This window comes from Onychomys torridus, chromosome 2 (assembly GCF_903995425.1).
Source record: "Onychomys torridus chromosome 2, mOncTor1.1, whole genome shotgun sequence".
NCBI lineage: Eukaryota > Metazoa > Chordata > Mammalia > Rodentia > Cricetidae > Onychomys > Onychomys torridus.
This window is the reverse complement of record NC_050444.1, coordinates 128,841,065-128,853,649: the sequence shown is the minus strand read 5'-3', so window position 1 is coordinate 128,853,649 and position 12,585 is coordinate 128,841,065. Positions and strand designations below refer to the sequence as shown.

The following is a 12,585-nucleotide window of genomic DNA, read 5'->3' as shown; positions in this document are numbered from 1 at the left end:
TATTTTATATCCTTTTTTTTTGAGCTAAGGATTGAACCCAGGGCTTTGAGCTTGCTAGACAAGCGCTCTACCATTGAGCTAAATCCCCAACTCATCCTTTTGTTATAATACTCCATTGCTAACTTCGATTTGATGCTTCAATAGGATGAAAATTTGGGGGAACCTTAGAATGAGTTGAATAAATTTTGGGTTTAAGAGAGATCTTTGGAGGACATATTGTAGTAAGGAGAATTGATCTCAGAAATTTCCATACTTACTCCTGGAAATTTGCAACGTATTATACAGAGAAATGAATTTGATGATATAATTAAAGCTATAAATCACAAAATAAGACTGTTTGGAATTATTTGGGTAGACCCAATCTAATAATATAACCTCTTAAAAGCAGAGACTTTCATCAGTTATTGGATGAGAGTTCCAGCATGACAGTTAGGGTGTCCAACTGTCGAGAAAGAGGAGGGTCTGCAAGAGCGTGAATTGTTGAATCCAAGATTGCAAAAAGCACAGGGACAAATAGCCAAACGAATGGAAGCACATGAGTAATGAACCAAAGGCTGTGGAGCCCCCAGCTGGATCAGGCCCTCTGGATAAGTGAGACAATTAAATAGCTTGATCTGCTTGGGAGGCACCCAGTCTGTGGGACCAGGATCTGTCCTTAGTACATGAGCTGGCTCTTTGTAACCTTAGGCTTACACAGGGACACTTTGCTCAGTCTGGAAGGAGGTGACAGCACCTGCCTGTACTGAATCCACCAGGTTTAAATGAAGCCCCAGGGGTACCTTGATCCTGGAGGACATGGGAATGGAGGGGAGGGGCTGGGGGGAGGGTGGGGCTGGGGGCGGGAGGGGGGAGGACAGGGGAACCCATGGCTGATGTGTAAAATTTAAAACACATAATAATAAAGAAAAAAATCATTAAAAAAAAGAAAGAAAAAAAAAGCAGAGACTTTCACTAGCTGGAGTCAGAATGAAGAAGATACAGAGTGATCAATGTAAGATGGAAAGACATCTGATCCATCATTGCTTGCCAAGTCTCATGGGAAGCATCTCACATAATTCAACTCAGTCTCCCCATACAGCTAGCAAGAAAACAGGGCTCTATAACCACATTTGTAGGTAACTAAAATCATCCCAAAATATAAAAAAAACTTGGAAATGCACAAATGATGCTCCAACTAACAATATAATTGTACAATCTATACAATCAGAAGCTAAACAAGCAAGTATGCCAATTCTTCTTAGACCCTAAGGAAAACCATGTGTTTAGTCCAGTGAGCCCCATTTCAGGGTACTGGCACCCAAAACTGTAAGAGCAAATATCTCTTGGTTTAAGTCACTGAATTTAAAGTAATTTGCTATGCTTATCAAGGAAAAGGTTTATGAGGGAAAGGACACAATGAATTCTAGTAATAGATTCCAAAGAAACAAGAACCTATGAATTGGTCAAAAGAAATTAGGGCCAATTAATTAGGATCTCAATGGTTTTACATTATTATTATTATTATTATTATTATTATTATTAATTATTTTGACTTTGCAACCTCTACTTTAATGCAATCACTCACATCTTTTTGTGGGTTTTCTCTAAGCTTTTTATTTATTTATTTTCATTTTACATACCAACCCTTGTTTCCCCTCCCTCTCCTTCTCCTTCTTCACCCTACCTCTCCCCATCTTTTCCTCATAGGGAGTTTCACATTAACTTTGAAGGTGACCTAGTGATAAAAGAACATAGATAACTGGGGAAATAATTTCTGAGAAAAATTAGAAGTTCAGCAAAGAGAAATCATAAAAGAGGGACAAACAGGAATCCTGGACTGAAAGGCATAATGAAGGAAATGAAATAAATAGCAACAGGGAACATCAACAACAGAAGAAACTTTATCAAACAGAGTAACCAACCTTTAAACTAAAAAAGAGATTATTTGGAATTATCCAGACAGAGGAGGAAAAGCAAAACATGAAAAAGAATGAATAATGCCTATATTGCATGGAAAACTTAACCAGGAATCCTAGTTTTGCATAATAAGAGTTATAGAAGGGAAAAAGGAATTATTAAATAAATAATAAATGAAAACTTCACAACTCTAGGAAAAGATAGGAACATCAGGCTATACAAAGCTCAATGGTGTCCAATGAAATTCAACTCAAGGAAGATTTCACCAGGACATATTATACACAATTTGTCAAAAATAAAAGAAGATACATTCATATAGCACTGAAATTGTGGCACCTATCACAACATTTTTTTAATCCATAGATCTTGAACAATAGTTAGCAATCTAAGTAATATTAGCTAAAGAAAGAATACGACTTTGCCATTTATGATTTCCTAACACAGAAGGCTATAAATAAATATCACAGAGGAAAATTTGTAGATACTCAAATATACAATAGAGAATATGGTATTCAGGGGTACTTGTGATCATACATTGTTAGTCCAGTGTGGTGGTACATATCTTTAATTCCAGTTTTGAGGAGGCAGAAACAGGTAGATTGTAGAGTTTGAGGCCATCTTAGTCTACAGAACACGTTACAGGACAGCCAGAACTACACAGAGAAACCAGGTCTTTAAAAGACAATAATAATAATAATAATAATAATAATAATAATAATAATAATAAATTTTAAGAGAATGCTAAATAGAGATGACCAGTTCTTAGAGCCTCTAAAATTAAGAACTAAAACAAGAAATGGATATTTGTACTATAGAAGCTAAAGGAGAATATGTGAACTAAGCAAGTAAAAGGTGTGAACCCTGTAAGACACAAAGACTGAAAGCAACAGCAAAGACATAGGTACAGAACCCTCTGTCTCCCCAGAAGAAGGTACTGCAGTCAGAGTAGATAGATAAATCAGGAAGTCAAAGTCAGCACTATCACAAATACTGTAAGTCTTAACAAAGTAAGTGCTCTGCATTCACGTTACTCCTGGGTTTCAACTATGTAGCAGCCTGGGTTCTGTACAGGAGCTTTGCTTCAAAGGAGGAATTCACATAGTCTCTTCTACAATCCCTAGATCCTAGGTTTCTGCATCAGGGTGCAGGATTTAGAGTGAATATACATTAAGAATGTATATTATCTTAATGTATAGAAGCCCTTGTGCATTCACATGTCTGAAGTCTAACTAACATCCCAATACACATTTGTAGCAGGTTGTAGTCTTATAATACCAATTATACTCAGTAGTGTAAGCTAGCCTCCAAACTAAAGGAAAAACCTAGATGCCCCTCAACCAAAGAATGGATATATAGATAATTTTAAGGCATTACACTTCTTAAATGTCAAAATACAAAGTGATAGTAATGGAATTAGCATAGAACTGGCATTAAAACAGACCTATAGGAACAAAATAGACATGCCAGAAATGAACTCAGGTATATATTTTCAACTGAGGTCTGTAGTCAGAAGTTCCTCTGGTTCCACCCCCCCCCCCCCACCCCGTGGTCCTGGAGCCGATTACAAAATAATCACTCAAAGGCTTAATATTAATTACAAACTATATGGCCTATGGCTAAGAATTCTTGGTAGCTAGCTCTATCATCTTAATTTAACCCATTTCTATTAATCTATGATTGCCATGTGGCCACAGCATTACCAGTCTGCTGGCATGTTGCTCCTTTGGTGGAGGCTGGCATCTTCTCCAATTCTTGTTTGCTTCTTCCTGTCTCCCTCTTAGACTTCCTGCCTGGCTATAACTTGACTCGTCATAGGCCAGAGCAGCTTCTTTATTAACCAACATAACAACACATATTCACAGCATGCAGAAAGACCATCCCACAATAGAGGTTGATAAGGCACCAAGAACACTCAATAGAATAGAATAGTCTCTTTGGTGTATAGTTCTGGGTAAACTGGGTGTCTACACAAATGAAATTAAAGCCTTGTCTTTAATCCTATACAAAAATCAACTCAGGAGATTAAATATGTAAAGCTAAGACCTGAGATGATAAGGTTCCTAAAACACAGAAGCAAAGAAAACATAGGAGCAAAGCTTGGCAAAGATTTCCTAAATATGACCTCAAAGTTATAGTAGACATTAGAAAGATTAAGTGGAACTTCAGGAAATAAAAATGTTTGTGCACAACAAAGGAAATGACCAACAAAGTGTAAATGCATAATGACCTTCAGAATGTCAGAAAAATATTTTATGAACCATAAACTGGATAACAGTAATAACACACACACACACACACACACACACACACACACACACACACACACACATACACACTCATACATAAGTCAATAGTAAGGGTTTCTTTATCCAGTGTTAGTGATATGCAAAATGATATGATGATTAGTTGCTTATAAAAGTATCTGAGTACCAGCATATGATCCATCTCAACTCATTAATCCATCCACAATAGCTGACTGAAGCTATGTAGTCATTAAGGCTGCCAAACACCCTATAATAATAAGGAATTAAACTCTGATGGTTCTTGAAATGGCTGGGATGATCTGTATTGTGTCTTTGCTTTCCACATTTTCTCCTGCAGAATTTTCAGAAGTTATAATAAGCAGTTACTTGAATGAAGATGCTCAAAGTTGTTTGGGCTTAGGTGCTTTATTTTCTGGGTATTTGACAATGAACATAAAAGCAAATTGTGTGTCTTTGGTGATAAAAGCATAGGAGAATTGATTTTATAAATGCTAAGGAAAATTTTTATGGAAATGGTAGAAGTATAGGTCTATGATTCAAGGCCTATTTAACAAGAGATTGGAAACCGAGAAAACAAAGTGAGCCCTCTTGGTGACCACTGTGACCCTGAAGTTCCCTTTTGTGGTTTGAAAGAAATGTGTATGTTAACAAAGAGTCTTGCTTTGCACTGACTGCTCCTAACTGTTCTCTCTACATATTTCCTCTATAAACCTTTAAAGAATAAAATATTGTCAAATGCCAAAATCACATTTTAGTGTTAGAATAGTCATCATAAATTCCATTTCTAAATAGCAACCATATTTTACATTTACTAGAACCACAGAAGGCTTTTAGAGTTTAAAAAGCCTCATGAAATTGCACATAGGTGAAATATTATTATTGGAATTAAATAGAAACTCTTTATATTTCACACATTTTCAGTATAAGCTCTAAGATAAAAACTAATAAAAATTTGACCTTTTCATATATGTATATTGACTATTAAATAGTGAGAAAATATTTAAGGTAATTCAAGGTAAGTTGATTCAACATTATTTTCTTAAGCTGTTTTCTCTAATGGCAGTGGCAGAAGGATCAGATCCCCAAGAGAGCTGAAAACACTGGCAGCTTTAGTTGTTTCCTCCTACAATACTATGTTGGAGTATGATCCTTTGAGATTATACCTAAACCACAGATCCTCCTGGAGATGATGTAACTACACAATCCCAAAGAGGTCCACATCTAGGAAAACAGGACAACTAAAGATGCTATCACCATTAACGTTATTTACCTTTGTTCCGTAACTGCAGATACACAAGAAGGATCGTTACAGAGAAGACTATAAAACATAGCAACTGCAAGATCTTTGCTATTATGTTTAATTTACAGGAACATTGTTTGCATCCAGGTGCACATTCTAGAACAGAGAGAATTAGAATTAACCAAAGGAGCTTAGCAGTGTGAGACAGTGAAACCGACTGAAAAGGTGGGCATCATTATCCCATTCCTGCTCACATCATAAGTAGAACTGAAGCATCAGGCTTGTTTTGTGACTAGGATATCTCAGTGGGATGTGTAAAACTACCAGAGCTAAGAGGGATTTCCTTTTCTGACCTTAACCTAACCAAGCACAAAATCAGTGGTTGTGGGTACTGCGCATAGGAATCCTCAACAGTTTCAATCTTGGGCAAGAATAGCTGTGAGAACAGCATTAGCTGGAATAAGGGGATTGAGTTCTACCCAGAGATTATGAGAACAGGAGTGACCTGCTCTTTCACCAGTGTCAATAAACATACTCTCACCTTTGACCTGCTAGGACACTGCTCAAAGACTCACTTCTTAAATTGAACAGAGAGTGTACAAGTGTTTCTCTATAGATTACCAAATATGTATCCATAGGATAGTTAATCTTCATATCACCTTCCAGAAAAGGATGAATGAGATTTTTGAAGTAACTAGAAACATACTTTAGACAACATAGCACAGTTTTGACTTTCAGTCTCTGAAAGACAGGGAATCAGAACTTATTTTTTTTGTGTGTTTCCAAAATAATCACTGGACATATCACATAGAAATGATCTGATATTGAAAGAGAATAAAATTTTCATAACAACTAAGGAATAGACTGTTTCAATGACTTAAGCCATCTCTATAGTCTGGAAGATGTACAAGAAGAAACTTGAAACAAGTACTGAATGTAATAGCATAATGATATAGCGTGAAATTTATAAACAAAAATACCTGTAGGACAATCTCCTGAGGGGGTCCAAACAATACATTTCTGTACTCCAGCTTTCAAAGTAATTGACAGGAATTTTATTGCACCTTTCATGGGCTCTGTTCACTTGAGTCCCATTGTCCTTCCAATTATCAACATCTGTGGTTCCTTTTTTAGGAAACCAAGGATTGAGTTTACAATTACTTGTACAGAGTTGCAGAACTGTCATTGCTCTGATTATTTTTCTTTTCTGGATCTTAACAATCATTTCAATAATTGAATAAAATGCTTTGTCTAAAAGGACTGAAAAGAAACCATGTTTCCTTTACTCTCACTTGTGGTTGTGATCTCCTGGGTAAGATGACCAAACTTCTATCTCCCTGCTACTATTTAAGGAAAAAATTTCTTACCTCTTTCCAGCCTTCACTCCTTCAATTTGCATATTTGTTTTAGGGGTTTTCTTTTTTCTTTTCTTTGAGACAGGCTTTCTCTGTGTAGCTTTGCACCTTTCCTGGAACTCACTCAGTAGCCCAGGCTGACCTTGAACTCACAGAGATCCACCTGCTTTTGCCTCCCAAGTGCTAAGATTAAAGGCATGGGCCAACCACCCCTGGCTTAGAGGTTTTATATTTAAGAAAAAAATGCTGATGATGGAGTTCCTCACTTTTTGCATCAGTTTTCGGGGAAGGATCTCTAACACCATGGCCAGCAGGGTGTTGATCTGTGTGAGATAAAAAGACAGTTTGGTTCAACATGACTCAGTAGTTGGTGTTGCTTCAAATTTTGAGAATATGACAACAGGTAGTTTATTTATTTATTTTTTTTTGATATATTTAAGCACAGCACAATTTGGAAAAAAGTTTCTTGGTGATAATTAACTTAATCCCATGTTTACAACAAAGTTTAGGATATGATTATATCAAAACTCTCATAAAGTACAAGTGATATCTTCCATAAAGATAGCTTCTATACATTAACTAAGGAAGCAGGTTCAAGGCAAACAAAGCTCATGGTAAGGGTCTTGGGGAAGGCAGCACTGTAGATCAACTGAGATAAACAAGCTCAAGATAAGAATCTGGGGAGCTTGTCTGGCCTGGCCATAGAGATATCACAAAGGTCACCAGGCTATTAGTCACCTCAGATCCCAAACTTTTAGGCAGAAAACGAGTAATGCATATCTTCCTTTGAGGAGACAACCCTGTGCGTTTAACACTTCTGGTTTCCCTAGTGCTTATCTGTGAGCTACTTCTATAGGAAATGACATAAATATATTACTCATATATTAAATTCTCAAAACAAATACTTTTAAAAAGAGCAAGTTCTCTTAACTGCTTAGCAATCTCTCTAGCCTCATGTGTATACATTTCTACTGGAACAATTTAGGACTGTATGTTATTGATAAATCACAAGAATCTATCATGGAAGTTTTTCTTCTTGGGTTATCAGTTCTACCCTCTCATCCATGTCCATAAGGAAAATACGTTTGCACAACAAAGACAAGCCTCTCAGCCCTAGACATGAGTTAGAGGATGTTTCAAAGATGTAGCCTTCATGAACACAAGTTTATAAATGTTGCTTGTCTGGCCCTTAGGGGACTTTTGCATGGTTTTAAAAGAAAACAAATATTAAAATTTAAATAAATGTTTGTACTCTCTAAAATTTCAGATTAAACTATCAGAGATCTTTTTTTTAAGCATATGGTTCTTGCAAAGAGTTCAGTGTACAAAGGCTTTCCAGAATGTTTTGATGAAGTAACTGTCTTCACAACAGTGGGTTTTAATAATTGTGTAGTAAGAACCAAAATCAGACATTAATAAGTGTGAGTTACTAACACTGATACCAGTAAAAGCCTCAGTAGTCCTAAAAAGGAGGCTATACTCCACTAGACTTTATACAACACACAGTTCTTTATTGGTTTCTCTTATAGTTATTAGAACAAAAGTAGCAGAAAGGACACTTTCTAGACATCTGAGCTACAGCCACATGAATCAGATCATCTGAGTTGCCACCATTACCATCATATTCACCTTCCAATCTGAAGTAAATTAATAAAATGAGCTTGATGATGAACACTATCAGCACACACAGGATCACACTAATATCTTCCAGCCACAAAGTGTCCAATTCAAAATGTGAATCTGAAACAGGGACTAGGAAAAGAGGAAAAAGTCAGGACAGTTGTGGTCAAGAGCAAGGCTATATTACACATGAAAGGTAGCTTTTCTTTTCAAGTTCCTATTGCTCCATGCCCCCTACATATACAAGAACAAGCCAGAAGAAATTTGGCCTACTTGGTTTTGGAGATAAGCATGGTTTTGTAAAGCCTAGAAGAGGTTATGAGGAGACAGGTACCTATTCTCCTCAAGGAGCATGTCTCTTGCTCTTATGATTCTGTCTAAAGAGCACCTGGATAGATCATGTTTTTTTTTTTTTTTTTTTTTTTTTTTTTTTTTTTTTAGTGCTGAGGCTCCTCAAGTGTTCTGGACCATACAGAGTAGAGTGAAACAGAACACTCTTAGATGATCAGGGTCTGTGAAATGGAAGAGGTCTTAACATTGTCAGCCATCATATTCCCTGGGAAGCATGATCTCTCTATCCTCATCTTCCTCTCTGTTTTAACATTCTAGCTGCTACACATCTTCCCTGATAACCCTCTGTATCATTTTCTCTCTCACCAGGGATATCTGTTCAAGATCCACCCACTCATTAACGATCTAGATCCTGTGAAGAGGGAAGTTTGGTTCCTCCCCATCCACCTACAGATGGACCTTCCAGTCTAGGACACAGTGATTCATTCAATGAATTCTTCTGAAAAACTTCAAGTGGAGAACAGTTTCCTTGTCCCTCTTTGGATTTGTGTCTAGCTTGGAAATGAAATTAAAAGAGACAGCTTAATAGGAGAAAAAAAATAACAGATATATTTCATAAAAGTTCTATATGAAAGAGCATGCTTTAGAATGAAGACCCCTGACTCAGGATGATTATCCATTTTTATACTTCTGTTTGATGAAGCATGGGCAGCTCTGTGGATATATGATTGGACAGAAGGACAGACCCAACAGGCCATGCCAGTCTGGGATCTTTAGGACTTCTCTTTTTTTTTCTCCCAGATGTAGGATGGATATTTTCTCAGATGAAGTTCTTATCACCTACAGCCAAAGGCAGGAAAGAGCATCTCTGCCAGGCCAGCTCTTAAAAACAAAGGTGTGGAAGCTAGATCAGGGTTTCCAAGTTTGGGAAGAAAGTATCTAGTTTCCAGATCCAATTTGGAAAAGAAAAATTCTAGTTTTAGGGCTGCTGTGGGAAAAATGGGAGAAGGAGGAAGGAGGGCAGAGTGAATGGCCCACTAATGCCGTTTGGAATCTTTTTCAGTTACAAATGAACAATGTGTCAAGGTGTCACATTTTGTATTATCATGCTTAGAATCGCCACAATACTCTCTGGACATCAGTTACTGCTTTAGTCAACATTAGAACCATTAGTAAACTGAATAGATGGATTTCCTCTGGAGTAAAGGTCTCCACAAACTTTCCAATCTGGTAAGGTGGTGAAATAAAAAGACAATAAAATGACAAGTACTGTCAAGTGCATGAATAAATGAGCATTCTTGTGCACTATTGGTGGGAATATGAAATGGTGAGGGCATGGTATGTTATCTTCTCAAGAAAAAATGGAATTACCATGTGATCAAGAAACTCCATTTCTGGACGTATGAACAGAAGATGGAAAATATTCTCTAGAAGAGGGAGCTATATGCTCGTGTTTACAGAAGTATCATGACCAATAGTGAACAGATGCACAATCCACACTTTTATTCTTTAGGCCTGGTCTAAAAAGATGTCAAAACAGCATGAAAAATAAAGTGATGCTTTGTCCCAGCTGTCTTGTGAAAGAAGAAACGAAATATTCCAGGTTTGGTTTATTTGTCAACATGTTTATAAATCTGCTCTCCAGTCTATAACTTGAGTTTTCATGTTTATAACAGAGTCTCTCATAAAGCAGAAAGATGTTATTTTTACTGTGGCAAAAGGTACTTGATATTGAAATCTAGACATTATGGCATGTGTTCTCATGGTCTATTTATTGACCCTATTGTTCAAGCAACAATTACTCCTCTTTTGCTAAATGTTTTCCTGGGCAGTTGGAAGAAGACTTTTTAGAGGATAGCATCAGCTTATTGCTTACATACCTCTTTGTTTTAGATGCAAAATGAGCATAACTCCTATAACTGCAAACACTGAAATCATGAGTACCATTGAACCCTTTAACCAGCGAGGAAATCTCTCAGAGCAGATACCTAAAGACAAAATAATGTTATAATCACGTGGTATTTATATGGAGGCATGCAACATTGGAAAAAATTCACCAAGAAAGCCAGAGCTATTCTGCATGTGTGTAGTACGTGATATTTTGAAGTTGTATTTTAAAATTATTTCTTTTAAAAATTTTATTAATCATTTTTTTTTCATTTATTACATCCAAATATCAGTTTCTCCCCTCATCCCATCCCTTCCTCTACCTCCCCTCAGCTGCCTTACCATAAAGTAAGCAAGAGCTATTGCATGTGTGTGTGTTTAATATTTTAAAGTTGTGTTTTAAATTTTCTTTTAATTTTTGAGATTATAATATAATTACATCATGTCTCCCTTCCCTTTCTAAAAGGGCTATTTTCAAGGTAATTTGGGAATCAATAGAGAGGGGAAATACCAAGGTATAAAAGTAAGGGTCATTTTTTAATGCTTCCTCTTTGTATTCATAGAAGAAGAAAAATTTAAGATTAGAATATAAGAAGATGGGAGTAAAAGGGATAGGTGTTTTTAAGGTGGGACAGATTTGAAATTGAGATTAAACAGTACCAGGGGAAAGTAGCTAACCTTTACTCCATCTCACTTGTCATGAGTAGGTATTAAGAGCAAGAAATAGAGGTAGGTATTTATTATTATCATTTTTTTCTAAGTTTGAAAGAAGCTGATAGAAGGATAAATCTGAAGACTTCTAAACAGCCTAAAAACCCTAATTTCCATAGTGTAAGAACTTACTGGCATAGGTAGTTTCCATTATTCTGTTAAAGAGTTATAGTCACTGTGATGTTTTGAATGAGCATGGCAACCACAGTCTTATATATATAGTCATCAGTTGGAAATTTTGGGGAAGCATTACAAGGTGTATCTTATTGGAGGAGGTGTGTCACCGGAGGAGGACTTTAAGGTTTTAAAAGATTTCTGTCATTTCCTGTGTATCTTTCTCTCCACCTCTCATTTGAAAATAAAGATATAAAAAATCTTGGATAATATCTATAAGAAGAAAACTTTTGAAAAAGCTTATTTCTACAGGGTTTCATCTAGTATAAATAAAGATGTAAATTTGTGATTTCAAATGAGTAAGCACTCCCTATGCCCCACACAAGAGAAGATAGAAAAGACAGCTGTTTCTTTCAGATAGCAGTGTAAAGAAAAGCAGCCAGAAACCTAAAAGAGATACTTCAGAGACATACAGAAACAGTCTAACCCAGATCCATAGGGGATGGACATATTGCATCCCTTGGAGGAGATCTAAAGGAACTGATTGTGCTCCTGAGATTTAGAACTATGGCAAAAATTTACATAAGTTTGAGAATTTTATTTTTTTTCACATATAATTTCATCACACATAGTGATGAAATTCTTTAAGATATTTTCTTCCAGATATATCATAATCATTGGCTTATTACAGACTCACAAAACTCTTTTGTCTCCCTTTCACTTTAGGATTACTTCCCTCCACCCAGACAATCTTACATTTATAGTCACATTACACAAACTTGAAATATTTCTTGCAACTATTTAACTCTACAAACCCCAAATGAGGAAATCTGTGATATCTGTATTTCTGGGCTATAGCAGATATAATATGAATTTTCTGGTGCATTGACTCCATGTTTTACAAATGACAATTCTGTTTTGTAGAACAGACTAAAACACATATATTTTTATATACTCCTCCAATAACAGAAAATGAAATTGCTTTCATAATTGGCTATTGTGTGTAGTGCTCCAATAAGTTGAGATGTATAATTATCTCAGTTCTATGTGACTTGGAGTATGTGTGAGTGTACACTCAGCGCTGGAAATTCTGGGGAATATCAAAGTTCAAATTTTAGGTTTGTGTGGTACTTTTCTGTATTATTTGTCATGAGAGATGTGAATCCAACGCAATCTCAGATATGACATCTACAACAGAACAATGAAA

At 36.2% G+C, this 12,585-nt stretch overlaps 1 protein-coding gene across 1 annotated transcript in view; it reads right to left on the bottom strand.

The window, feature by feature from the left end:
* The window catches only part of LOC118577971 (selection and upkeep of intraepithelial T-cells protein 2-like), a 76,732-nt gene that overhangs the window by 32,170 nt on the left and 31,977 nt on the right, over positions 1 to 12,585 (bottom strand). Inside the window, exons 5-7 of the mRNA XM_036178596.1 lie at positions 10,547 to 10,654; positions 8,373 to 8,507; positions 5,433 to 5,556 (exon numbers count right to left, since the gene is read on the bottom strand). Coding sequence (XP_036034489.1) covers positions 5,433 to 5,556; positions 8,373 to 8,507; positions 10,547 to 10,654 — 367 coding nt within the window. The remainder of the gene's footprint in view (positions 1 to 5,432; positions 5,557 to 8,372; positions 8,508 to 10,546; positions 10,655 to 12,585) is intronic.